General features: G+C 54.5%; 1 protein-coding gene across 5 annotated transcripts in view; it reads right to left on the reverse strand.

The window, feature by feature from the left end:
* Nucleotides 1-2519: 2519 nt before the first annotated feature.
* Nucleotides 2520-23684, reverse strand: part of COL22A1 (collagen type XXII alpha 1 chain) — a 248445-nt gene continuing 227280 nt past the window's right edge. For 4 of the 5 annotated variants that reach the window (XM_026495370.4, XM_048212494.2, XM_048212495.2 and 1 more), the window contains 9 exons: nucleotides 18400-18453; nucleotides 16857-16928; nucleotides 15423-15458; nucleotides 12630-12674; nucleotides 10139-10318; nucleotides 8548-8614; nucleotides 6322-6504; nucleotides 5706-5783; nucleotides 2520-3662 (listed from right to left, as the gene is read on the reverse strand). In XM_026495370.4, coding sequence (XP_026351155.3) covers nucleotides 3475-3662; nucleotides 5706-5783; nucleotides 6322-6504; nucleotides 8548-8614; nucleotides 10139-10318; nucleotides 12630-12674; nucleotides 15423-15458; nucleotides 16857-16928; nucleotides 18400-18453 — 903 coding nt within the window. In that variant the 3' untranslated portion in view covers nucleotides 2520-3474. Of the gene's footprint in view, nucleotides 3663-5705; nucleotides 5784-5809; nucleotides 6505-8547; nucleotides 8615-10138; nucleotides 10319-12629; nucleotides 12675-15422; nucleotides 15459-16856; nucleotides 16929-18399; nucleotides 18454-23684 lie in introns of those variants that run through there. The other variant, XM_048212496.2, reaches the window with a different exon arrangement.

The following is a 23684-nucleotide window of genomic DNA, read 5'->3' on the forward strand; positions in this document are numbered from 1 at the left end:
GAAACCAGACCTGCTTTTCAAAGCAGCAAGAGAGGCAATGAGAACGTTCCTGGTTGGGGGCACTGAAGCCCCCATCCGTCCCTCTGTCTTCCCAGCTGCTCACGAGGCCCCTCCAGGGCCCCTGGGGCCGCAGAGAAGCCTGGTTTAGAGACACCACTGCTGCATTTCTTTATATATATATTTTTTAAAATATATTCTTTACATATATTAAATATATTTATATATATTTTTGTCGTTGTTATTTTATTTTTTAAGTAGGCTCCACGCCCAACATGGAGCACAACACTGGGCTTAAACTCACAACCCTGGGATCAAGAACTGAGCTGAGATCAAGAGTCAGAGATCACCGACTGAGCCACCCAGGTGCCCCTTTTTATATATATCTGTATGTGTGTATATATATTAGTTAGTTAATAGTTAGTTACTTTCTTGCATTTCTTTACTCGTAACTCCAACTTTCTGCAGCTCTTGGTCCAGGCACCAGGAGCATCATGGGTACAAGCATCATCCATCAACATCCCCTCCGTTCAGAGGTGGCCGTGCTCCCGCATGCGCGTCTCTGGAGGAGTGGTCCCGCCAAGGCTGACGGAGATTCCCTAAGGAAACTAAAGAGTCCTGTCTCCTGGGGTGCCTGGGTGGCACAGCGGTTAAGCGTCTGCCTTCGGCTCAGGGCGTGATCCCGGTGTTATGGGATCGAGCCCCACATCAGGCTCCTCCGCTGGGAGCCTGCTTCTTCCTCTCCCACTCCCCCTGCTTGTGTTCCCTCTCTTGCTGGCTGTCTCTATCTCTGTCGAATAAATAAAATCTAAAGAATAAATAAATAAATAAATAAAGTGTCCTGTCTCCTAAGCCCACCCTCCAAGCCCACCTCCCAACACACACACACACTTCCATCATCTACCATATTCATGTATTCTAAATTGGAAACTATGGAAATACTCAATTGTACTGATGCTTTCATGTGATTCCAGAAATGCATCAAGCCCTATGCCTGGGAAAGGATCAGAACAGACAGCGCATTCCTCCTGCAGTCCGAAGACACAGCCACTCCCAAGCCGCACCAGGGAGCTGAGCATCTCCAGGGTCCCTGGAAGAGGAATGCCCAGACCCTTCTCACTGTCCTGCTCCAGTGTCTGAGAACTTCAATGATCAAAACAGCATTCGGTCTTACCAGGTCATTCTTCCTGTGCTGTAAGCCCTTCTTCTCATTCCATTCTTAGTGCACGTGATGAACGGCTTAAAATTCGGGAGCAAAATGCAAAGTGAAGAGAGAAGGTGTTCAAGGCGTCAGAGAACTGGATTCCACCCAAGGCTCTGTGGCTTGAGACGGGTTTTCTCTATGCCTCAGTCTCCCTCTAGACAAGAGTACTATCTTTCAAAACCACTGGTGGGTCATGACCTCTAGTTAGTGGATTGTAAAAAATGAAAGAGAACAGCGAATGCTGGCCGTGAAGTATGGTCAGGATAAATACGCCATCACCAAGCATTTCTGCTTCTGTATTTACATAAGCATACCCTGAGCCACGGAGACATTGGACATCTTGCTGCGGATCACAGTCAAAAATGTTTACATCCCTGGATTAGAGGGTTTCTAAGGCTGCCGACACTGTTTCCTCGAGTCCTCATGTCGGACATGGTTGTGAGCAGGTGAGCATGAAAACGGCTCAGGGAAGAGGTTGTCTGTCTGCAGAACAACTGTCCTTGAACCCCGAACCCCAGAATCAGCACCAAACAACTGAACGAGAGCAGCTTCAGAACCTATTTTAAAATCATTACAATATACTTCTGCGTACATGGAACTTTCCAGCACTTTTGTCCCCAAATCGGAAGCATGCGGCACAGAGGGGATACAGAGGAAGGGCTTGGTGAGCATGTGCTCTGTGAGTCCGTGCCTGGAAGAGTGACAGACAAATGGATGGCTCCACCAATTAGGCAATCAATTCGTTCAGACACGAACCGACGCTTCACCAGGGATTCTCTAGGGCCCATGCTGAGTCAGCCGGTCTCTGGACACACTTCAGCGGGATAAGGCCTCAAGTCTGGCTGAGGCCAACCTTCCCCTTCCCCAAGCCTCTCCCCACTACGACCTGCATGGATGTGCACATTTCTGACGGCTTCTGCCAAAATGTAGAAGACAGAGCTGCCCAGTGGAAAGTATGATAATGCTCGCTCACGCCTGTGTGCATCAGCACGGGGCCTGACCCTGGGGCTCTAGGCTCCCCAGAGGAAAAGGACTCATCCCACCCTTACGGGGTTCGCAAGCATATGGATGCTGGAAATAAGAAAGGAATTGCCAGGGGCGCCCAGGTGGCTCAGTCGGTGAAGCGTCTGCCTTCGGCTCACCTCATGATCCCAGGGTCCTGGGATCGCATCCCGCATCGGGCTCCCTGCTCACTGGGGGCAGCCGGCTTCTCCCACTGCCCCTCCCCTGCTCGCGCACTCTCTCTCTCTCAAATAATAAAGCCTTTAAAAAAATTAAAAAGAGATAAAAAGAAAGGAATCGTCATGCGAACTGAGGAGGAAGCTTGGATTTATTGAGCACCTGTTTGTGCGGGCATGTCAGGTACACACATGCACTCCACGCACGTTATTTCCAAGGCAGAGCCCTGGAGGCACAGATCTCCAGCTCCGGCCAGTGCCCCAGCCAACTGCCCAGCATCAGGAACACACGGCAGTGGTCACTGGACCCCTATTTCACACTGAAGGGGAGACCAACAGTGAAGAGCTTGCAGGAGTCCCATCCACGGCTCAGAAGTCGGATTAGCGTGCTTCCTCCACGCCAGGTTCTCTTTGGCCAGACCCAGGATGCCACGAAGCCTTGCCAACTCGAGCACCACGATTGTGCATCCGAGAGCCTGAAGCAGTGAGGAGGCTGAGTCTGCTCCCCGGGGACTGATTCCGGGCACCCCGTGTGCACTTGCCGTCAGACAGTGAGGACATTCTTCACGTCTGCACATCCCTTCTCTTCCTGATTCACGTGTCTCTCCTGGGAAGTGGCGACCTCTGGGCATGACCGAGAATAGAAACCCATTGTCTCACTTTCTTAGTTTCCTTCTGAGGAAAGAGGTAAATCTGGCAAGTGTCTGGTCAGGGTTTCATAGCACCAAGAGTTTCCTTAAAATGGGCAGCTCCGCGTCCCATGGGGGCTGTCAGAAGAACCGAGAAAAAACCTGCTGCCCCACGATCAAGTTCTTCTGCTTTGGAGGAGAGCAGAAAACCTGCGGAGCATTATTATATGAAATAATAATAATAATAATAAAACAATAATAATAATATTAATAATAATCTGACCGACCGGCAGCATCTGTTGGTTTTAATAATGTTGAGGTCTCTCAAGAAAATAAGACAAAAACAAATGATAAAAGCAAGAAAAAAAAACACGTGGCTGTAATGTTTCAAGACCTCTGGCTTCTTATCAGGCTCTGAGTTCAAGTTTCAGAAATCCACTGTCGCCTCCTGGCATTCTGGAATCTTCTAGGGGCCCTTCACGTTAGCGGGCCGGGCAGCGAGGCTGGCGAAGTAGGCACACTGGGAGGGGTCACACTGGCCAGGGGGCCCGGGCGGGCCTGGGGGGCCGGGGTGTCCCGCTGGTCCTGTCTCCCCTTGAGGGCCGGGAGCCCCGGGGAGCCCGTCTTTTGCATAGCCAGGTTCCCCGGGTTGACCTGGCCCAAGGAGAAGAAAAACAAAACAGAAGGTGTTCAGGATCCTTCTGGGGCAAAGCAGCCCTGCTCTCACTGCTTCCATTCGGTATGAACTGAGGACTAGAAATGTCCTCAGAGAAAATGCCCCATGGGCTGGGAACTCCGCCTGGGGCAATCACAATGGTCCACGTGGGCACCAGGAAGCAGGGGCACCTTAATCTGAGGACCGGGGATGCCATCACTGTTCGGACTGGGGCATCAATCAGGGTGCCCTTGGAGAGAAAATAACAAGGGCAGATGGAGGGCAGGGGTATGGGGCGGACGAGAAACATGGCCTCCTATGTTCTCATGTGGTTCTAGGAGATGGAGCTGCATTGTGAGTGGGGCACCAAGTCCTCATCATTAACCATCAGCCCCGATCCACTTGTCCTTTGCAAGACCTGATGATGTTCTATTACTCAATATCCAACTTGTCCCAAATATTCCGTTGTTTCTAGGCTGTGTCTGTATGTTAAATGTGAACTACATAGTTGGACCACAGTCACCTATTCTGTAAACTATGGTCAAAGACAATATAAATAGGGTGTAAGTAACTGACAGGGAGAAAACCCAAAATTTAGACTCAGAAATATTACCTAGAGACAGACTTCTATTTCTCCATTTATTAAACATCATCATGTCTTATATAATCAATCTAGTGTCCCTTTTTGCTTTGGCCACTGGGAAGCTCATTGCTAAGTGTATGGCTAACCTTATCACCTCTTAAGTCTCCATGTTAGAAAATCTGAGTCTCCCTATAAAAGAAACCAAAAGTACATTTTCCCTTCAGAAAGATCTTTAGACATTTCGTGAACTCTAAAATTCATGAATGCTTTGGTAGTCATTATTTAATCTATGGTCCTGCCTCGACCAAGCCTGAGACCAGCAATGTCACTGACTCCTTCTGCGGAGAAATCACTGAAGTATAGTCATTACCTCAACCTCATGCTCATAAAATTATTTCCTCTTTCAGAATGGTTTCTGTCCCGCATTTTAAGCTTTATTGGGAATTGCCTTATTTAAGAAATATTCTTGGGGCACCTGGCTGGCGCAGTCAGTGAAGCACATGAGTCTTGATCTTGGGGTTATGGGCTCGAGCCCTATGTTGGGTGTAGAGATTACTTAAAAATAAAATCTTTGAAAAATAAAAATAAAAAAATGAAAAGGATTCTTAATATTAGAAGCTACTGGAAAGTAGGCAAGTTGTCAAAAATAAACACTGAAAATGTATTTCTAGTCATTAATGAGAGTAGCAACACGCATCTAGTGCAGGAAATTTGGAAAATCAAGAAGATAGAAATATTAGAATTAGAATGATCTATATAGGTCTCATACTCAGAAATGACCTCGGGTGATCACATAAGCTAGAATCAAATAAAAACAGGAACTTCACTGTGGTAGAATTTGGTAAGGACTCAGGCTAATGTCTTCCACCTCCTACTCGTACCCCCTCATCTCGGGCCACCACCCTGCTGTGCTCCAGAGATCCTTCCACGCGGCCAGCTCGTCCAGGCTGTCTAACGGCGAGCCCCGCGTCCCAGGGAGCCCTCACCCCTCCCCCTGCCACCTGGCCAGCACACCCCAGCGTACATTCTGAGAAATAGTGATGGGGTGTCAACACGTGTGTAGTAGAAAAAAGGACTGCACGTTCAAGTGAGTGAGAAATGCTGCCGTGAACAAAATAGCATCATTTGTTCCTGCGAGGCAGCGTGTCGGAGAATTCACGAGCGCCGGGAAGCAGTCAAGGGGCACAGGCTTCCCCGCGCTGCCCAGTCGTATTTAACCCCAAGCCTGTTTTCCTCAGGACCATTTCACAGGATAAACCTCAACAACTCATGGGATATACTAGTTTATTTTAGGAAGTCAAGAAGCTGGCGCTTTAGAAAGATTCGATAAAAACACATGAGTGATGGTCCCTCCTCTCAGATAAACCCAGCCTTTCTTCCCAGCCATCCCTGAGGCCCTGCGCTGCGTCACTCCACGGCAGAGGGCCACCCGCCCCGAGACTCCGGACACTCTCCCTACCTGGGATGCCGGGTGGGCCCATCTCGCCTCGGAGGCCAACTCCAGGGGCACCTGGGTCTCCTTTGGCTCCTCGCTCACCTGTAAGAGGGACACACACCTTCGGTGGGAGAGACCCAGGGTGAGGGCAGAGGCAGGGAGGGGCCCCGGGAGCAGGGGCAGGTTCACACGGCGCTGGCCCTTGCAGGAGAGACCTGCTGTCGCCCAGAGCACCCACATCCCGGTGAGACATCTCCCTGCGAGTGGCCCTTTTAGCTGCAGCTCCGAGCCACTCTGTTCCATTCTAGCTGGAATGCCCCATGTGCCCAGAGACGGCCCGTCGCATCCTCAGCTAGCGCTAATCTCAGATGCGGAAAGAGGGCATTTCGTGTCGCCCCTGCTCCAGTGGAACACCAGGAAGTGGGAGGGAGCTGGTTCGCTCTTCCTGGCAAAAGCGTATTTTTACAAAAATGTCAAGTATGAAATCCTCCTGTGCCTATGAAAACACTACATGATGCCAAACCCAGAGAGTTACCAAGCTGGGGGGGAGGAGAGCAGGATCCATCACGCACACGATTGGAGCATGGCTCCTTCCCAGGCCCCTCCGTGCCAAGCGCGGCTCCTCTGGGTCCTCACTCACCTTTGGGACCCGTTGGTCCAGAGGGTCCTTCCAGACCCCCCTGCCCGGGCTGTCCTGGCTCCCCAATGGGGCCCGCCCGGCCTGGAAGCCCATCCTTTCCGGGGGGCCCGGGGGGCCCGGGTCTGCCTTGAGATGACTTCATGTGCGCTGGCGGCCTCTGGGCCAGGAGGTAGGCGAGTCTGGCTGCAGAGGAGGGAACACAGAGATGCTCGTGAAGGAGGGTGACGGACAGGAGACGGGCTGGAGCTCACCGCGCAGCTCAGAGCTCAGGAGACTGTAAGGAGCCCAGAACACCAACAAGGGCAACCCCCGCAGAGCACAGCCAGCGCGCCTGTCCCCGGGCAGCCTCTGCCGGCTGTGCACCTCGGGCAAGCTGCTCGACCTCTCTGAGTCTTCACGTCCTTGTCTGGAGAATGGAGGCAATGCCATCACGGCCAGCCCACCAGGCGGGTGTGAGGACAGGCACTCGAGATGAGGTGTTAAGACTGTGCTCAGGGCACGACTGGCGGCGGGGACAGGAGTTGTAGTAATTGTCAGCTGGGGAAGTTGAGGCTGGGGCTGAGACTTAGGGGCTTACAGAGCGATGCAATGTCACATTTCTCATCTATACACCGAAGGGCTGGATATGACGTCATCAAGGATCCTCACGTGTCTAAAACGTGAAGACTACAGGACTGGTTAAAAACCCAGAGATCCAATGGCTTTCCACCGCCCTGGGGACACAGTGGCCATCTGATGGCCACCGAGAGACCGTCCCACGTAGTCAGGCCCAGCTCTTCTTCCTACAGGTGGGTGACTGAGCCCAGAGAGGCTGCGGCGTCGCCCAAGGCCCTGGTGTTTCGGTGGTAAAATCAAGGCAGAGTCAGGGTCTTCTGAGTGCCCTGGGGATTGGCTTCCCACGAGCACCGACCTCCCATCTTCTGCACGAGGCAGCAGGCGGGGTACGGAGACCCGTGCGAACGGCTGAACTTCTCTGAGCCCTGATTTCCTCATCCTTAAAGTAGAGCTGATGCTTCCTCTTCAAAGGGCTGTTTGGAAGAAAAGACTCCAGCCAGCAGGTGCTCCACCGGAACTTCCATCCAAACAGGTCTTATCTCTGCTCTTGGGCTGGACATTCCCCAAGCGCAGGAGCCATTTCTGTCGCTGGTAAATCGGAGACTCAGAAAGCAGAGCTCAGCGATGCCCACAGGGAGACCTCTGGATACCACGTGCCCAGCGGCCCCTGCCGTCCCAGGCCTGGTTTCTTTCCTGTCTTCAACCCCCACCCCCTGCCATCTTTCCCAGGTAATGGTCTTGGGCTCTCCTGTGAGTGGAGGGGACCATGCTGGCCTGGCCACTCTAGGAGGGCTGGGATGGGGGGCATCTTGTCCAACGCTGTGTCCCAGGCCCGACACACAGTCTGACATACGGCTGGTACGAAGAACTCTCTGAGACGTGAGCGTGTGAATGAACGCGCCCTTCCGTTTCGTCCGTCTGAGTCCCGGCGGAGTTATGGTTGTCTGACCTTCCCTGTCGCAGGCTGGCCAGGACTTTCCTCCCCTAACAGCTTCCAGCACCGAGGGAGGGGGGACAGCCCCCAGTCAGGAGCAGGTGGTGGTAAGAGGAGGGACTGCCGCCTGCACCAACTCCTGCTCGGAGGCCTGTCAGGTCTGCCGCTCGCAGTAAGCTCCCCGGCATCTCTGCTCCGAACACTCAGGCATGCCCCCTGCTCTTTGGAGCCTTCCGTGAGTCACCTCGTGAGCGCTCAGGAAACCACCTGACCTACGGCGAGCCCCGCACGCTGGTGTTACTACTGCCTTCCGACCTTGCTCCCTCTCGGAGCGTCTGCAAGGTACCAGGCTCATGCAAGACTGCGGATTTAACAATAAATCCAACACAGTAGGACCGAAAGCGATCTAGTTCCGTGAAAGCACTGTATGTCCCTGCTCCCCTCGGGACTGATGCACAGAATAGATGACTGATGGTGGCAGAGCTGCTTCTGCTCCTGGGGAGCCCCCCTAACTGGAGGTATCGAAGCAGAGCAAAAGACATGGTCTGGAGAGGGGTCTCTGTGTCCAGGGTCTACACGGTGTTCCTCACGGTTCTGCACCATTTCTACTCGTGAGCTGCTCCCCAGAGCCTTTTCCAAACTGGGCTCGGGAAATACTGAAGGGGGCAGAAGGGACTGCTTCCCGGGCTCTCAAGAGGCCCTTGTATGCCTGGCTGGCGTCAAGTCCAGCTACTCACTTTCCAGCTGTTTCTCGAGCTCTTCTTGGATGAGCCGTCGCAGGGTGTCCATGGAGGGCGACTCCCCCTACAAGGGAGGGAAGGTGGAATTACTTATCTCCCCCATAACTCCTGCTCCCCAAGATCCCTGATGGCTCTGGAAAGCAGGAGGGGCACAGGCAATGTGTAGCCCTTTGTCCTGGTCCAATCCTCATCACACCCAGTATCGCCTCCCTTTTCCTTGGTCAACCCCAGTATCCTCCTGTTTGATACAGTGACCTCTGCTGCCCTTCCGCTCCTCAGCTGGACCTTCTCCCTGCAAAAGCCATTTCCCCAGTGCTGACCTCAGAGGTCTGGCTCCGCATCTCTCCCTGCCAAAGTCCTGTCTACTTCCAGCGCCACTCACAGGCTGCCTCCTCCACGGAATGGTCTTTGATTTCCCTGACCAGCCGCTGGGCTGCTGAGGCTCCCAGGGTCTGGCTTCCCTTGCTGATTCTGCCCGTCCTGTGCCTGATTCATAGACGCTGGGGAGTCTAGAGTTGGGGAGTCTGGGCCCACACGGTGACATGTGATTCTTAGAGGAACCTGTGAGAGCAGCTCTCACACCACAGCGGCCTCTTGCCCGACTCCTGCAGGGCAGGGACCCACCCTCAAAGGTCTCCCGGCACTCCCATCTGCAGCCCCAGCACCTGGCATGGTGCCCAGCATGAGCACGATGGATTCCGTGTCCTTATTCTGTTTTTTCTTTTCTGGTCAATCTTTCATGCTCGTCCCAGAACTTGCATCGCTGCTCACAGCAGCAGGACTAGGAGAACCCAGCGAGGGCCCAGGGGGCTGGGGAAGCACCCCGTGTCCCACGGTCCCCCTCCTGGACGTGGCTGGGAGCCAGGCTCTGGGAAGTCACAGAACCGCAGAGCTTCAGAGCTGCCGGGGATACTGGAGGTCACCTAGACCTGCACTCTGAGGACAGGAGGGTCCCCAGGGGACCACAGGGAGGCTGAGAGGGGAAGGCGAGCTCACGCGGACCCAGAACCCACACCCTGCCCCAACCACTTCTTCCCCAGGCGGCTCTGCTTTTTTCTCCAGTGTGGGCTCCCGTTACAGGTTTGTGTAAAACAAGAGTTTTGTCACTAGAATAAACTGTGTTTTGAGAAAAAAAACAAGAACACTAAACAAGCCTGTCATTTCACGTTCGGGAAAAGCAAGGGCCAGAGGGAACATGAGTGCCCCAGACAGGCAGAGAGCGGAACGGCAGAGCCAGGCATCCACTGGATCAGCCGGCCATCCCGCAGGGAAGCTCGCGCTGGAAAGCCCGCTGCGGGCTCATCATCTTTAACGCATGGTCCTGGAGCAGACGAGCACGAGAGCCCGAGCCTGAAGAAGTCAGTGCTGAGGACTCCCTGCCACAGAGGGCAGGGCAGGACAGGGCCTCTGCTCTCCAGCACTCCCTGAACTACGCTTGGCTCTCTCACCTAGTCAGCATGGAAAACCTGTCAGGAGACCGTCTCCTCCCCCCCTTCTGGCAGATATGGAAGGGCAGGCTCAGGTGAGGGTCTGGGGCCACACACCTCACCAGCATCCCCCAAGTCCGAGGCAACTCCAGCATCCTTACCCTCAGTCCTGGAAATCCTGGCTGGCCCGGAGGCCCCGGGGGCCCAGCCAGTCCATTCTCCCCAGGTGGTCCTTGAGGGCCCATCAGGCCGGTGTGGCCTTTGTGACCAGGGATTCCAGGGTCCCCAGGCTGTCCCTTCCCACCAGGAGGTCCTTTGTCACCTCTGTTCCCAGGATCTCCCTGGAGGAGGGAAGAAGAAGGTCAGTGAGCAGAGGGCTGGCAGGTGCACCCAGTGTAGACAGGCCCGTTGCAACTGTGCACAGCCCTCCGGTCCCCAGGTCATCTCTCCTGGAGCCCTGCACAGGAGACCTCAGTCCTCGCAGACCTGCATCTCAGAGCCAAGACCGGTGAGGACACGGGCTCTAGACACAAAGCCACCTGCTGCCGTCGCACAGGTAGTCAGCAGAGGACAAGATGAGAACTCTGATTTCCAATCCTGGTCTATATGGCTTCGTCTGGGTGGCTCGGGAAGGCCGGCCACTGAGCCCGACCACCAAGTGGCCACTCCTCCAGGTTGCTCTGTCAGCTAGACAGACACAGTCACTCTTTCAACAGAGCCGCCCCCACTTGCAGGTGACCTCCCACTCCCTACTCTTGGCTTTCATGGGTCCACGTGGGATGACATTAACAGGGACTCTCTTCTCCCCATCTCTGACCCAGCCCCCGAAGACCTGGATCAATGGATTGGGAACCACGGGGACCACTGGACCATCCAGTCCTCTGCCCGACGTGCTCCTGTGGCTGTGACCAGCAAGTCCTGGTTGTTGGTGGGTCTGAAAATAGGTGGCCACGTTGGCGAGCTCAGGGTGTAAGCAGGTCGCAGTAGGGGGAATGAGAGGGGAAACAAGATGGTGGCCGGAAACGGGGCATGGCCATGGACATGAGGACAGGGAAGACTGCAGGTATGAAACTATGTCCAGCCTCTGTGCTTGAGGAGAAACAAATAACGGACAAAGTCCGCTATGTCCCAGGGCTTTAACAAAAGGCACATGCCGGTTTATAACACATGCACCCACATGGTTCTGCATGCACAGACTCTGGAGGACGAAGGGAGATTGTCCCGCGATGGACCCTGGGAAGGGGCCAGGCGCTATAACGGGCACCAAGGTAGCGGAGCGCCTACATTTTATTGCATCCGCTTTTTTGCAATTTGCAATGGTTAACTGTATGTCTGTATTGCTTTTTCAACTATAGATAAAGGACAGTGAATTTCAAATGAGTTTAGTCCCATCTGAGGGACAGTCCTGACTTAAATTTCTCAGATGTGAGGCACTTCACGGGGCCCGAGTCATCTGTCGGTGATCAGGGGTCAGTGACGGTCCTGGTGCTCCGAGCTCCCGAGGGCCGAGGCCCTATCACAGCTGGGGTACAGCACTTCCTATTCATTGAACGTCTCCATATCACTTTGCAGGGGCAGGACTTGTCCCAGACTTCAAATGTTCCCAGGAGTGCAAAGGAATGAGGAGCCCGACAGCTCCCTGGCAATGCTCCACGCAACCACTTAAGAGGGAAAAGGCAATTCTCCGCTTATTGATTAGGTCTTAGAGAAGAGATTCCTTTTTGTGGTCTGAACTCCCTGGCTGCCAGCCAGAGCTCCCAGGGGCACCTGTATGGCACTGGTGTGGGGGGGCCCTTCTCAGCCACATCCCCCTTCCTTGGCTCCATCCTTAGAAACCAACGGCCAGAGCACAGAAGAATCAAGTCACTGGGAAGGAAGGAGCGAGGGAGAGACACCCGGAGGAGGTGACAATCTCTGACACTCTCTGATTCCACTACTCTGTCTCCTCTGGCCTGCAGGAGAAACCCAGCTCCTCACCCATCAACGTGCAAAGAAAGCAGAGATAAATTCTCCGCGGGACCACGGAAAACAAGCCGGGGGTGGCGTGTGGGGTGGCGGTGACAGTCACACGGTGCAACAGCGTGACGGGGACGGCTGACCGAATGGAGGGCTGTGATTCCTCTAAAGGGAGCGGCAGTTGTCTTGAGTGTGAGAACAGCCCCGCCCCCACTGGCATTTGGGGGGGGGGGAGAAAAAACACCAAACTAAAAAAACTCCCCCTGTTGTTTTTTGGAGGAATGAAATGTAAAGAAAGGCTTCCTGACTGTGGCGCTAAGGCAATTCATTATGGGAAAAATCTGTTCCCTTGTCACCTCCAGCGACAAATCTGGCTCCTGGCAAATTGGCATTTTGGGAGCTGAGCACGTCACGCCCAGGCGCTCTTACAGGGAGAGAGGGAAATCTGTCAAAGTCTCAGAATGCTCGCCTTTGAATTTGTAATTGCAGTGATTTTACTCCTTAAAATAACATCCAAAAAAGGAAAAATAACAACATTCGCTACAACAATCCCTCTGCGGGCTAATGATTTTCCAGGGAACGGCAAACCTGCAGGCTCCCCGGGCTTGGCTGTTGCTCGCTGACCGACAGTGACAGAGTCCCTGTGCCATCTTGCAAAGGTCACATTTGGTAACTATCCCCCCCCCACACACTTACCCTGTCTCCTTTGTGTCCTGGCTCTCCGGGCTTCCCAGGGGCACCCTGCAAAGAGGATGGTTACTGACCCAAGGCACCCACCTGCGACCCCGTGTGCTGGACACAAGAGGTGCCCGGGAAACCAGGCCCCCCAGGAGCTCCTCTCTGTCCAGACACTGCAGGCGTCACATCCTTCCTTCTCTGCCCACCCTGGACTGACGGCACCAGCCCCTTTAGGGTCCCTCCTCTGCCTTTTCCAGGATAGATCCCTCTCACCGAACACGCTCAGGAGACCCCGCAGGGCTCAGGAGACCCCGCAGGACGTGGACTTTGATCTGCGCTCCCTGCCCCTGTGGCCTGGGCTACCTCGCCTCCCACTGCCCCGAAGGACCTCCGTGACTGCGCGCCGCAGGGAGCAGGTGGTTCTCCTGCTTCCTGGCCTCAGCGGCTCCCCTTCCTGCCACCTGCTGCCTACTCCTGCTGTCCCGCACGGAATGTCTGTCCCCCAAATGTAGATGTTTGAAGCAGAATCCCCAGCGTGACTGTTAGCAGGTGGGGTGTTCGGGAGGTACTCAGGTGTAGACAAGGTTATGGGGTGGCCCCACGATGGAAATAGAGAGATGGGCATTGAGACCAAGGGGCCAGCTCGTGTAATTAGGGCAGGACAGCATCCCATCCGCTGACACCTCGATCTTAGACTTCGCAGCCCCCAGAACCATGTCTGTTTCTCAGCCACCCAGTCCGGGGTAATTGTAAGGCAGCCAAGCTGACCAGTCTCTATCCCTCCATCTGTGATAAATCCCTTCAGGCCTCCCCTCCAGGAAGCTTTCCCTGACCACCCAGCACCTAGGGATTTCACACCCCTCCCAGAGGGCAGTCACTTTGGAGCTGGGGGACAGAGTGCTATAGTCCCCGCTGCCAGGATACTCCCTCTTTGCTCCTGTGACCCTCCCCAGCTGAACCTCTCTCTACCCACATTGCCCCCAGCCCCCCTGCCACCTCCCTTGCAAAGGGACATTACTGGCCAGTGTCTGCCCTCATGCATGGGTTCCTGGGCCACCAGGTGCCCTGTATCTCCTGCTGTCCCCAGACAAGGTGACAGGGGTGTTCCCCTTGGACAACAAGCACCTGGAAGGCAGGTCCTGAGCTTACCCACCCCTGGGCTCCACTGTGTCCACCCAAACCCCGCCGTGCAAGGCTTGACACAGGGAGCAGTCCTGCTCCAGGGACAGATAGAAGGCGTCTCCGGAGAAAGAAGTAAAGAGAGCAAACACTCCGCAGTTCTTCCAAGCCGAGGCCTCTTCTGTCATTTTGGCCCCGGCCCCATTCACTGCACCCCTTCACGCAGGGGCCACCTGCAGCCCCTGACTTGTGCAGAGGGGGGAGCAGGACACAGCCTATTCTCATGGGGCTCACAGCCCAGCTGAGAGCTAGAGGGGGGCCCAGCTGATTCTTACAGACAGGCCAGACCCGTTTGATTCCCTAATGGAAGTACAAGGTGTTTTGGGAGCCCTGGGAGAAAGTGCATAACTGTGTTGGGCCCACAGAGCCTTGAAGGACAGATAAAATATAACAGGCAGAGGTGGTGGGTGGATGGAGGAGTGAAGACCCAGCCATGGAGACAGGACCGGGGGGGCGTAGTGTGCACAAGGCAGGAGGAGGCAAGGCTCACACGGGAAAGAGTGCATGGGGTCAGCTCGGGCAGAACACGGGACCTGCTCACAGACAACGGGAAGCTGGTGGTATTTCCCTTCCAGTCAGTCCAGGCAGCAGGAGGAAGGAGGTGTTGGTAAATGAGCGAGCAATCTGCCCGTGAGTGGACAGCATGGCTGGGACATTGGGTCAGGCTCTAAGGGAGTCACCTGCCTCCCTCCCTGAGCTGAGAAAGTAACCTTAAGGCACAGAGTGAAAAGGGGTCTTCCTCATGCAGGGGGTGCGCAGGCTTGGAAATGGATTAGGTGGTAACCATAGCATTCTTCCTCTGTGTTCGCTCGGTATTTTGTTTCTCATCAAACATTTCTGCTACCCACTCTGTGCTGGACTCTTCGGCTCCGGCAGACAGAGCGGGTACGTGAACACCGCACAGTGGGGCATCCTTTTGTTTCAGGGTGTGAAGGAAAGTCGGCAGAAGCAACATTTTGGCACAGACCTCGGTATGAGCAAGGCCAGGAGAGCAAAGGGGTGGAGGGGGAAGGGCTTTTGGGAAAGAGCCCCAGTGTGTGTGAGAGCTCTGGGCATGTTTGAGGAACTGAAGGCCAGAGCCCCTGGAGCTCAGAGGATGAGGGGAGCTGGCGGGGCCAAGGCACCTAGACTCCCGCCAATGCAGGGGATGGCCGAGCCGAGGCTGGCCTGGGAAGCAGCACGACTCTGTGCGTGCTCTGCAAGCCGCTGTGGGCAGGACAGGACTGTGGGGAGAGCAGGGGAGGCTGGACACGGGGGCCAGTGGGTGGTCACTGCCATCGTGCAGGTGTCAGATGATGGCGGCCTAGACTGGCGTGCTCACAGTAAGTACGGAGAGAGCCGGACAGAGTGGAGGCATTTGGGACTGGCCACCGACAGGACTTGTTGACGGACTGGACCCAGAGACAGCTAAGTGACAGAGGCTGTCAAGATGGCACCCGGGCCCGGCTGCCTCATTGGTGGCTCCTTGTGCAAAACTAGAAAGGATCTACATGGTGACAAGAGCGCACCGAAGCGAGGGTCAGATCCAGCCGAGCCTACGAGTGTCACCGCCCATGAAGCTGCTCCCACGTCCCCGCCCCGCGTCCCCCACAGGATAGAGTGGCCAAGGGGAGGAGACCGGGCAATACTTGCCTCCTTGCCTGGGACTCCCTTCTCTCCTGGCTCTCCCTACGAAACAGAACAAAGTGTCAGGAAGCTCTGCGGCATCAGCACATTGTCGCCAAAACATTTCCACTCCAGTCACGTTCCAGCAAAGACAACCATCGATGGTCCCGCCAGCCAAGGACATCTCAGACTTCTCCAGTCAGCCCGGGCAGAGGGCGGCAAACAATACCCCAGAGTGGGAAGGGGAGCCACTGGCTCTGGCTCCTCGTCAACGGGGTAGCTGGGACTCCACGGAGAGGGCCTCCGGGACACTGTACAGAGCGGCTAGAGGTGGGAGGGGTCGTCCCCAGAAGCAGGCTCAGAGTGTGAAATGAGACGCCGGTGACACTGGCCTCCGGAGCTAGCCTGCCCGGGTTCAAATCCTGACTGCTCCACCTACTGGCTTTGTGACCGTGGACAATGCCCTTATAATTTCCTCAAGTTCTCTGTGCCTCAGTTTCTTCATCCGTACAATGGGAGCAGCAGCTGTACCTTGCCCAAATTTCATCTGCTATTATATGACCAAAAGAACAAGTGGGGTAAGTCTAGAAGTGCGGGTAGCTGGCTGGTGCGTGGTGGCAGACTGTTCGTAAAGGGACAGAGGAAGAGGCTTGGGCCTTTCACAGCTGGCTGAGGAGGGAATGGGCTCAAGTAAAAATCAGTGGACAGAGCCATGTTAGGGCTCGGACTATGTGGCAGAAATGGGCAAAAGAGAGGTTGCCACCTGGAGTGGCTGGGTGGCTGGGTGTCAGGGGCACCCTCGGGGATCAGAATTAAACTGCAGGGGGCAGAAGGGGACATGGATACACTTCTTACTCTTGCATGGGACATACCTCCCTGATGCTGTGGTCAGCAGCCCACAGTGTGGACCGTAGCATGCAATATGCATCGGGAGCTTGGCTAGACATGTTTGAGTCCCTCAGCATCCCTCTACTCAGAAACAGAGCAAATATCACCCGGAGGCATTTCTGGATCCCACTTTCTAGGCAGGAGGCCTGGGCTCAAGCAGCAGCTGGAGTGCAGACTGACCACATGGCCTCAAAAAGCCCCATCCCCATGTTCTGACCCTGCAGCCAAACTCGGTCATTATTCAAATGGTTTCGTTAGGGCCCTTGAAGTTCTAGGATCAGAGGTGTGTGCTCTTATATCCGCATTTGAATGACAAAGCTCGGGCACGGAGGCGACGAGACTGGTCCAAGGTCCCATACTTAGGGAGCGCTGGAGCTGAGAATCCCACGCAGCTGACCTCTGAGTTCCCATGTCCGCCAAGGCACACCACTGCCTGCCAACCACGTGAGTGTGACCACACCCCGGGACACCACCCGAGCAGGTGGACCCGAGGACGCAGTGGGTGATGGGAAATGGTGCTTGAACCTCTCCCAAGAGCAAGGCATCTTGGCCCCCAGGCAGTTCTTGGCTTACCTGAGGCCCCCGGGGACCCAGAAAGCCAGGGAGTCCTGGGCTGCCATGGTCTCCTTTGTTCCCCTTCTGGCCCTGTGGAGGGAGAACAGGCATTGGTTCTGCAAGGTCAAGTGCTGGCCCAAGGAGACTTGGAAATCTCGTAACCCCGCTGTCCTCTGAAGGCCTGAGGCATCATCACAGAGAACAACACCCCTTTCCTGTATGGAAGGGCAGGGGGTGGGGGGAGGCATGGCTACTGTGAGTCCTGATAGCAAGGTGGGGGCGGGGCAGCAAGACTAGAAGCATCTCTTTCCAGCCAAAGCAACAGAGGCAACGTGGGACAAATGGGAGCGGAAATCCTCTGCTGTGCGTGGCCTCTCCAAGGAGCCCTCCAGCGAGGTGTGTAGTCCCAGTAGCATGGCGAGACTCATGCTTTGGTAGGATCGCTTTTTGGCAACAGCTCTGGGGACTCTTTCAGTTCCAGGCTTTCCGGGCATGTGCGAGTCAGCGTTTCTGGGGCCAGCTCTGCGCTGGGAGTGAAGCCAGGCTCATGGCCCTGTCCCATTCCGTCGGCTCGGTCTCACCAGCAGTGACAAGCCCCATGCCACAGCTTCTGAGGAACATCACTGCATGTGCTAAGGATTAATCTCCTTTAGTGCAGTCGTCCCTGGTCTAATGGAGAGGCGATTCTACTAGGGTGACCAGATGGCCGCTTTGCCTGGGAGTGATGGCTTTCCCAGGATGCAGGATTTTCTGTGCTAAAACCAGGAAGGTTCTTGGCCAACCAGGTTGGGCCTGTCACCCTCATTTCCACAATGACGACAGTTGACCAGCCAAGTGGTCTGTCCGATGCCTCATGCAATTGTTGCTCGACTCACCACGCCTGAGGGAGGGTGGTCTTCTGAACAGAGTTGCCAATTTTAGCAAAGAAGCATACAAGAAGGCCGGGCTGGGAGACTTGTGGACAGGATCTGACTCACCCAACCCCAGAACCTATCAGAGGACCATTTCCCCCAGCCTGTCCCCCATCTACCAGACCTAATCCCAGATCCAGGGACCTGGATTCTGATTACTCATGCCCCCCTCTCTCTACCACCCATGGATCCCACCCATCATTCCTTCCTGCTCTCCCCATCCCCTACCTCCTGACCACTAGGAAGACCCTCTTCAGCCAAGTCTGTCCTATACCCATCCTCACGTTACAAACTTACACTGTCATCTGAGATGGGAATGGCTGGGGACCTCACCCTGTCGGCCCATCCTCTAAAAACATGCAGTGTCTACTGTGCAACCTGACCATACATTTTTCTTAGCCCTTGGTAGGTTTGTACCTTTGGCTGCTTATGGTAGTAGCCAACAGAGACCCAGTGCATAACGGCACGCATTTTAGACTTTGAAAGAGGCCCTTGTTGGATCCTCTTGCCTCCGGCCTATTTCTACCATTCAGACGCCTTATTTTCCCCTTGTGCTTCTAGCTTAGAGAACACAAGATCTGTGTGATGTGAAAGGCATGCCCATTTCAAAGCTGGCCTTGATTCTACTATACAGCAGGGGGAGTACTCACAGGATTTCCTGCGGGGCCAGGGTCTCCTGGAGATCCCGGTGATCCATTCTTACCCTGGTAGAAGAAACACAAGTAGTCATCTGCCAGGACCCTCCACCAGGGCATCGAGGAGCAGAAGTGTGGAACAGAGTGACTGCCGGATGTGGAGGACCCGATTTCATACCCGCAGCTATCATTCAGGCCAGGATGGCTCTCAGTAAGCCTTGTCATTACTCAGAGGCTGTTTCTCAGCTTCTAAAAGGAGCTCGTAACACTTAACTCATAATATGGTGGAATTAAATGAGTTTGTGTGCATGATAAAGCCTAGCCTGGGGACATCTGGGTGGTGCAGTCCTTAAGCGTCTGCCTTCGGCTCAGGGCGTGATCCCAGCATTCTAGGATTGAGCCCCACATCAGGATTCTCTGCTAGGAGCCTGCTTCTTCCTCTCCCACTCCCCCTGCTTGTGTTCCCTCTCTCACTGGCTGTCTCTCATTGTCAAATAAATAAATAAAATCTTAAAAAAAAAAGCCTAGCCTGGTGAGTGCTGCCCAGGGCACAGGCATAGTAAATAATCATGACCTCATCCATCCATCCATTCATCCACCCACTCATCTGTCCATCCATCCATCCATCAATCCATCCACCCATCTACCTAGCCACTCATCCATCCATCCATCATCCATCCATCATCCATCCATCCATCCATCCATCATCCATCCATCCATCATCCATCCATCCATCCATCCACCCATCTACCTAGCCACTCCTCCATCCATCCATCCATCCATCCATCCATCCATCCATCCATCCAACATCCATCCATCCATCATCCATCCATCATCCATCCATCCATCAATCCATCCACCCATCTACCTAGCCACTCATCCATCCATCCATCATCCATCCATCCATCATCCATCCATCCATCCATCCATCCACCCATCCTTTATCCTTCAACTCAGATGCTGTCTTAAGGAGCAACACAAAAGTGCTCACATCACGACAACGCTGTTTTCAGCTTAGGATGCTTGTCCCTGCATAGATTTCATTTTACTCCTTCACTAGGGGCACCCTTATCCTGAAGAGATGAGGATGATGACACAGACAAGAAAAGCGGCCATGCAGAATCCCGCAGCTACTAAAGTGAAGGCCCATTCACTCCAGACTCTAGGACTGACCCGGACGAGTTCGCATATTCTCTAACTCCGGTAGTTTGTGCACACCCGTAATTTTGTTTTTTTTTTTTTTTTTTAAAGATTTTATTTATTTATGTGACAGAGAGACAGCCAGCGAGAGAGGGAACACAGCAGGGGGAGTGGGAGAGGAAGAAGCAGGCTCATAGCGGAAGAGCCTGATGTGGGACTCGATCCCGGATCGCCAGGATCACGCCCTGAGCCGAAGGCAGACGCTTTAACGACTGCGCTACCCAGGCGCCCCCACACCCGTAATTTTGATAAATGCATTTCCCCAATAAGATCCTTGGTAGTGTAAAACTCAGAAAGTTTAAGAATTCTTCTAGCTATACCTCTGAGGTACAAATTCCTATTAAGCCTGAAGTTTAAGGCTTGGCTTCAGCAGGCTGGGTTGGTCCCTGCCTCTGCCCACCACTCTCCTCCCACTTGGGAGTTCCCCCCAGCAGACGGCTGTGTCCTTACCTGGCTCCTCCCTGCTGGGAGTAGCCCAAAGAACCGTGCACCTCCCCTCTCTTTAGGGCCAGCATCTAACACAGTGCCAGACACACAAGCGGCACTCTGCTGGATGAAGGAACTGAGAGCATCACGGGAAACCACTCCCCATTGATCCTGTAGCCAAAAGGTGCTAAAGTCCTACAATCTGTGAAGCACGCGGTCACCAGTGAGTCAGCTTCATGGAGACGCGGGACAGTAAAAAGAAGCTCACACTGCCTGATGTCTCCCTCCATGCCAGGCTTCACATGCATTAACTCCCTGCACATGACAGGTACAAACGCTGCCATTTTATCAATGGGGAAACTGAGTCACGGAATGTCCACACCACCTGCCTCAGACAGAAGCGAAGGTGCTGAGACTGGAACCCAGAAAGCATGGAGCCCAGCCGCTGCTACCCTGTGCCTCGTTGAAGACATGACTTGCTGGTGGTCATGATTAAACAGGGCTCACATCTGATGCCTAACCAGCGTCCGTGTGATCGTGGATGAGTCACGTGGTGCATCCCCCATAATCCTGCCAGGAAGTGTGAAGTGGGGCTGTCTTTAGCCCTGTATCACAGATGAGGAGGCCGAGGCACGGAGAAAGCACAGCATCCCCATGGGAGCGTTGCAGTCGGAGCAGCCAGGGGCTCTGTGACTCCCCCCACTCCCCCATCCCGGGAATGTGGTGTGGTGGCTCCTCCCGGAACCTCTCTCCGCCCACCCACCAACCCATCTGTGTCCTTCTAAAAATATGTGCTTTGGCTCATCCCTATGGTAATTCTCTCTCTCCTCCTGCTCCCTCCCGTTTGCAGGGAGGATAAGGGCCAAGACACATTAGCATGTGGTGCCAACACGGGGAGAGGACACGGGAGGGACAGTGCAGAGAGGCCACCTGTCACCTGTCAGGGCACTGGAGGCCAGCTGGGGCTGGGACCTGGCTCTCTCCTGGGCTGTGGGCCACTCCTCATCCCCCATTTGTCCTGAATGGAAGCCACAGCCCCCTCCTCAATGGCTCTGTGCTCCAAACTCCTGTCCCGGGCCCCCTCCTACCAGGTCCCACTTTTCCGAGAAGGGAACGTGGCACCCACAGGCCCAGGTAGGTCTCCAGCCACAGACTCGAATCAGACTGCCTGGATATGAGTCCAAACCCTGGCTCTGCCTCTTAGCTGCTGTGTGATCTAGGGCAAGTTACTTGACCTCTCTGTACCTCCATTTCTCACGTGGGAGCAGGGACAGTTGTAGTACCTGCCTTGTAGTGCTGGGGGAGAACTCTGAGTGAATCAGGTAAATGCTCGTGGGTCCCTAGCACTGGGACTGCTGGCATCTCCTGTACTCCGTGTCTGGTTCAAGGTGGCGGAGAAGGTCGCTAGGAAACGTCTCTTCACTGGGGAAGGCCAATCAATTCCAGCTGAGCGCGAGAGAGGTCGTTGGTGGTAACCCGGACCCTCCTCTGATGCATTCAGGGGAGTAAGTATTTGGCAAACTCTAGACATTTACTGTTGGTTACAAAGTCCGTATCGTGGCCCCTCAGGACTGATGGGGGCGAGTTAGAAAAACACAAAACTGCCTCTGGGGACCTCGGGTCTTCCGGGCCAAGGCCCGCCTCCTGCATGTGGCATGTGAGGCCCTGGGCCTCCTCCCCTCACACACCGTCCCAGAGCCCTCGCTCCTCCCCACACGTGGCTTTCCCTTCCCTCTTCCATGCCCCTGAACACACCAGCATTCGTCACGGATTTACGGAACACTGCTTTGTTCCAGGAGTCCCTAGAGGGGAGCAGAGCAAAGCCCCCTCCTTCCTCCAGGAGCAGAGCCCGTCATGGAGCCCCAGGGTGACCACCGACCACTTACCAGGCCCCTTCTGAGGGCTGGACACTGTTCCATCACTTCACCAACTGAACTGCTGGATCTTACAACTTCCCCTCACTTTCCAGATAAGGAATAGGCCCAGGGGACGTGAAGGAACTCACCCCATCCAAAGAACAAGTAAGATGCAGCTTAACTATAGAGCTTGGAGGAGGAAGCCTGATGATGGGCCAGAAGGGGACCCCGTGGCCACCACTCCATGCCTGCGGGCTCAAGAGCTGGGTTTCTCTGTCTTTCTGTCCTTACACTCCTGCCTAGTCTCCTCATCCCGTATGGAAGTTTAAGACCACAGCTTTACTGGATATCTGTTTCTGGTCTGTATGCATATCTATGTGTGATCCATAAAGAGGAAGGGGTTTTAAGACCTGCCAAGAGCCAACGTTTGTCCCCTGGGGGTGACAGCACCCCCACTGGGAACGTATACCCCAGAGGGCTTGGGTTTGGGGGCCAGTCCCCAGGGAGTGTCATTGGTGAAGAGCCCAGCTGGGCATAGCCTCCTGGTCCTGGACTACCAGGATGGTGCTGATGCCCCCAGGATCTGCAGGTGGACCCCACCAACGGGAGAGTGAACGCAGAGCACACCACTCAGCTCAGTAACCCAGTGTGTGCTGTAGATGAACAAATGGCACATTCTAGAAAGAGGACATGGACACGGTCAGTGAGCTGCGGCTATAGAGTGGGAAATATGAAGCCGGGGCTGAGATGGAAACCCCAAAAGCACGAATGCCCTGTTCCCGAGCATGGATGTTACCCTGGAGCCAAACGTCCGGCACACAATGACTGTACCCATCACTACACACAGGGGACACCTCCCACAGCTGAAAGGCTGCCCGCATCCTGGTCTGAAGTCTGTCCTTCGTGCCCTTCCTCAGCCCACTAGGACCCAGGCCCATGGGTGTGGAAGGCGTCTGGACACCCTGCACCCCCACAGGCTGCTGAGTTAGGATGGGGAGCGGGATGGAAGTCACTGTGGTCCCATCAGAGGAGAAAGTAACTCCCTCTGGTGAGCCCCAAAAAGATCAGGCATTCCAATGCCTAAGACCCACCCCGGGTGCCTCCTGTTCCAAAGAACACGGCCACGGCAAGTGCAGAGCACCGAATTTGAGGTCAGAAAGCCTTGGGTTTAAATCCCGCCTACAGCTATTACTAGCTGCGCACCTTGGACCCAGGAAGCCCCTAGATATCTAGGTTACATGTTATCGACTCATTGGTTTACTCCATACTCGTTCCAAATACACACACACACACACACACACACACACACACACCATACAAAACAAGCCAGCCACCACGACAAAGTGCTGTGTAACAAACCGTATTCTATTGATATGCTTATAGGTGTGCTGAAAATCATTGAAAATATACACAAGATGCTATTAACAGTGGCTCCCTCTGGAGTCTAGGGGCTGGGGTGGAAAGGGAATCTTCCTCTCATTTTAATTCTGCACGATTCCTTTTACCATTAGCCTGGATCACAATTGTGCTATCTCAGCAGAGGCCCCTATTTAGAAATGAAGTCACTGCAGATATAATTAGTTTAATGAGGTCATTCTGCAGCAGGGTGGGCCCCAATCCAACACTACTCTTTTCTTATACAACGGGGACATTTGTCCACAGAGACAGGCCCACAGGGAAAATGCCAGGTCGAGAGGGAGGCAGAGATCAGGGTTGTGTTTTCACAAGCCAAGGAACATCAGAGATTGCCAGGAAACCCCCAGAAATGAAGTGAGAGGCGTGGAAGTGAGATTCTTTCTCACGGCCCTCAGAAGCAGC

The sequence above is a fragment of the Ursus arctos genome, unplaced genomic scaffold (genome assembly GCF_023065955.2).
Source record: "Ursus arctos isolate Adak ecotype North America unplaced genomic scaffold, UrsArc2.0 scaffold_6, whole genome shotgun sequence".
In the NCBI taxonomy this organism is placed as follows: Eukaryota; Metazoa; Chordata; class Mammalia; order Carnivora; family Ursidae; genus Ursus; species Ursus arctos.